This window comes from Neovison vison, chromosome 1, assembly GCF_020171115.1.
Source record: "Neovison vison isolate M4711 chromosome 1, ASM_NN_V1, whole genome shotgun sequence".
Lineage (NCBI taxonomy): Eukaryota > Metazoa > Chordata > Mammalia > Carnivora > Mustelidae > Neogale > Neogale vison.
Window position 1 is genome coordinate 141,860,225 of NC_058091.1, and position 3,675 is coordinate 141,863,899.

The 3,675-nt window shown below is 53.1% G+C and overlaps 1 protein-coding gene across 1 annotated transcript; it reads left to right on the forward strand.

The window, feature by feature from the left end:
- The first annotated feature begins 408 nt into the window (after positions 1–408).
- ID4 (inhibitor of DNA binding 4, HLH protein) lies at positions 409–3,462 on the forward strand. Its single transcript, XM_044259653.1, has 3 exons — positions 409–910; positions 1,308–1,366; positions 1,952–3,462. The coding sequence occupies exons 1-2, from the start codon at positions 470–472 to the stop codon at positions 1,350–1,352; spliced, it is 486 nt and encodes a 161-aa protein (XP_044115588.1). The 5' UTR covers positions 409–469; the 3' UTR covers positions 1,353–1,366; positions 1,952–3,462.
- The last annotated feature ends 213 nt before the right edge of the window (positions 3,463–3,675 follow it).

Below are 3,675 nucleotides of genomic sequence, written 5' to 3' on the forward strand. Positions count from 1 at the left end.
CGCCCCCGGGGCGCGCGGCTCCATAAATACAGCTGCGCGGCTGGCGGGGCGAGAGCGTAGAGCAGGCGCGCTTGGGAGTCGGGCTGGCAGTGGGGGAGCCTCCGGGTCGGGGAGCGCGGCGGTGGCGGCGGCGGCGGGAGCGGCCGGGCTGTAGTCGGAGCTCCGAAGGGAGTGACGAGGGAACCCGGCGGGCTGCTTTCCTTCCGCCGCTCTTGATTATTCTTGCCTTTTGGTCCCGGCCGAGTGTCGCCCGCGGAACAGAGATTCCCCTCGCAAAACCCGGAGCGACCCTGCCGTCAGTTCGTGGGCGCGGGATCGCCGGGAGCTTCGCGGTGCCCCGAGCGCGGACCGAGCGCGCCGGGTGCGAAGGCAAGGGGCGCGGAGCCGGCCGCGGGCGGGGGCCCGGAGCTTGCCTGCCTCCCTCGCTCGCCCCAGCGGGTCCGCTCGCGCAGGGCGCAGGGCGCGCGCGATGAAGGCGGTGAGCCCGGTGCGCCCCTCGGGCCGCAAGGCGCCGTCGGGCTGCGGCGGTGGGGAGCTGGCTCTGCGCTGCCTGGCCGAGCACGGCCACAGCCTGGGTGGCTCGGCGGCCGCGGCGGCGGCAGCGGCGGCAGCGCGCTGCAAGGCGGCGGAGGCGGCGGCCGACGAGCCGGCGCTGTGCCTGCAGTGCGATATGAACGACTGCTACAGCCGCCTGCGGAGGCTGGTGCCCACCATCCCGCCCAACAAGAAAGTCAGCAAAGTGGAGATCCTGCAGCACGTTATCGACTACATCCTGGACCTGCAGCTGGCGCTGGAGACGCACCCGGCTCTGCTGAGGCAGCCGCCACCGCCGGCGCCACCGCACCACCCAGCCGGGACCTGTCCCGCAGCGCCGCCGCGGACCCCGCTCACGGCGCTCAACACCGACCCGGTGAGAGGCCGGACGCCGGCCCCGGGCGGACGCGACGGGGGACCGGGAGGGCGGCGGCCGGGCTGGGGGGCGGACGCGGGCGCTCCCTTCCAACGGGAGGGGCGGCGGAGAAATGACAGCACCCCCCCCTCCTCCGGGCGCCCGGGGCCACCGGCGGCGGGCTCCTCGCGGCGAGCGCAGGTCGGGGGAACGCGCGGAGCGGGACTGGGGCTCTGCGCATCCTGGGCTGTCAAGCCTAGCCTGCGCCTGGGGTGGGGTTGGGGGAGTCCCCCAGGGCTGCAGGCTGGGGTGGGGGTGCCGGCGCGCCTGCCTGGTTTTCAAGAACGAATCCAGGACCGTGCCGAGTGCGACGCTTGTGTCTGCTAACCTTTGCCTTGGTGTTTCGTTGCTGTTCCAGGCCGGCGCGGTGAACAAGCAGGGCGACAGCATTCTGTGCCGCTGAGCCGCGCTGTCCAGGTGAGCGCGCGTTTCCCTTCTCCCCGCGGCGGGTCACCAGAGACGCCCGTCCCCAGGGGCTTCCGGTGCCAGGCACCGCAGTATTCTGTGCCCCTAAGCATTTGAGGGCAGACCCCAATGAGGTGGACACCCCCTCTCCGTGCCACCGCACTTCGCTTTTAGTAATTGGGGGTTTACTCTAAATGGAGACGTGTCACCAGCTCCTGTCCCCGTCGTCCCCGCCACGCCACCCTCGTGCCTCGTCCATGACCAGTCGGCTCTAACAGCCTTTCTCCCCGCCGGGGGAGGGCACCCTCGTGGGCGTGGAAACTGCCCGATGTGCCATCCCGCAATCCACCCCCCACCGCCGTCTGACACCCACAAAGTGGGGTGCCGGTAGGGCCTGAGAGTGGATCCCCAGTCCGGGCTTCCCGGGGGCCAGCAGCTGCCTGCAGGTCGCCTGGCCAGCCTCGGGCTGCGGGTGTTGTCTGACCTGGTGGTTTGTTTTGGGTTGTTGATCAAGCATGTCTTGAGTTTGGTCGGTGGCGCCAGCTAGTCTACAGCGGGAAGGTTCACACACCCCCTCTATTCATTCCTCTTCCACAGGTGTGCGGCCGCCTGAGCCCGAGCCAGGAGCACTAGAAAGGGAGGGGGAAAGAGCAGAACTTAGAGAAAAAGCCAGCCGAGGAAAGGAGGAAAAAAAAAAAATCAGCAAATCCTAGAAACGTTTCATTCGTCATTCCAAGAGAGAGAGAGAGGGAGGAAGAAAAATACAACTTCCATCTTTTTTTTTTTTTTTGCACGTTCATAAACATTCTGCATATGTATTCTCTTTTGTCTCTTCATTTATAACCGCTGTGAAATGTACATTTCTGTGTTTTTGGAGATGCAGTTAAACTTTTAAGCTTAAGTGTGACAGGACTGATAAATAGATCAAGAGTAAATCAACTTTAGATGCCTACTTTGTGACCAAGGAGCTCAATTTTTGTTTTGAAGCTTTACTAATATAAAAGAGCATTGTAGATAATTTTTTTTTACATCTATTGTTTAAAATAGATGATTATAACGGGGCAGGGAACTTTCTTTTCCCTGCAAGAATGTTACATATTGTATAGATGAGTGACATTTCATACCATGTATATATAGAGATGTTCTATAAGTGTGAGAAAGTATATGCTTTAATAGACTACTGTAATTATAAGATATTTTTAATTAAATATTTTTTGTAAATATTATGCGTGTGTTTTTTTTTAATCTATGGGAATATTTCTTTTGGAAAATTATTTTTCAGCTCCATTACAGAGCTCTCGATACCTTGAATGTCTTTTCTGTTTGGCCTAGCTTTTAATTTGTTTTCGTTTTATCCAGTGTTGTGTAGACTCGGAAGTAATCGTTATAGCTAGTGGTCCTGCATGACTGCATGAGATGCTTAATCACAAAATAAACTTGTTCTGAGTCCATTCAAATGTGTTTTCTTTAACCTAGATTGAAATCTTTGTATTTGAAGCATACATGTTGGAAATATCCTTTATCAGTTTTTAAGTACAGGGTTTGATAGTGTAATATATAAAGAGTTAAGTGTCTGCTTTTTTGTTTTTTAACTGAGGTCTAAATGGATTCTGAATGGTTTTGCATATGGGATGGGGAAATGCTTGGATCCTTAAGGAGTTTATGAAATCTACTGTTTTATCAAAGTGAAAAAAAAATGCTTATCATTCTTCATTTTACACTGAGGCTTAATGTCCCTACGTTTCATGTCTGTACAGATTATTTAAATCATAGAAATGAAAAATGTTCTCTGCTTGCTACCAAAGGACAAACTCTTGGAAATGAACACTTTCTGCTTTCTTTCCTCCAAAGAATATTAATAGGCAACAGTGGGAGAAAAAAAAAAAACAAGGCATAATGGCAAATCCTTCAAGCAGGGATAAAAGTCGATCTTCAAACATTAACTTAAGTAGACCAAAAATTCTGATGACCGCATCTAGATTATTTTTTTATAAAAATGATTTTCACTATAGCTATGTTAGTTACTGCTAAACCTACTGTCCAATCTCTTGTGATGTGTAACTTTTACATGTGAATATTAAAGTAGATTTATCTGTCTTGTACTGTGATTTCTGGTCTCATTTCTTCAAAACCTTTTACTTATTTTTTAAGCTTTTCTTTTCTCTTTAACCAAGTTAATATTTTCCAGGTTGGATAGGACCATCAGGGCCTGTGAACATCACGCATTGAATGTGGTCAGTACTTTGCACACCAGTTAGATGGAATTTTTAGAGTTAGAATTAAGTAGGATTTAATTGGGTGCTTTGTAAATAGTTAGTCAA

What these genes read in the sequence shown, in the direction of transcription:
- ID4 (XM_044259653.1), top strand. Translation starts at nt 470, where the DNA reads ATGAAGGCGGTGAGCCCGGTGCGCCCCTCGGGCCGCAAGGCGCCGTCG. An exon ending in CGGCGCTCAACACCGACCCG is followed by an intron (nt 911 to 1,307) that starts GTGAGAGGCCGG and finishes TTGCTGTTCCAG; the next exon opens with GCCGGCGCGGTGAACAAGCA.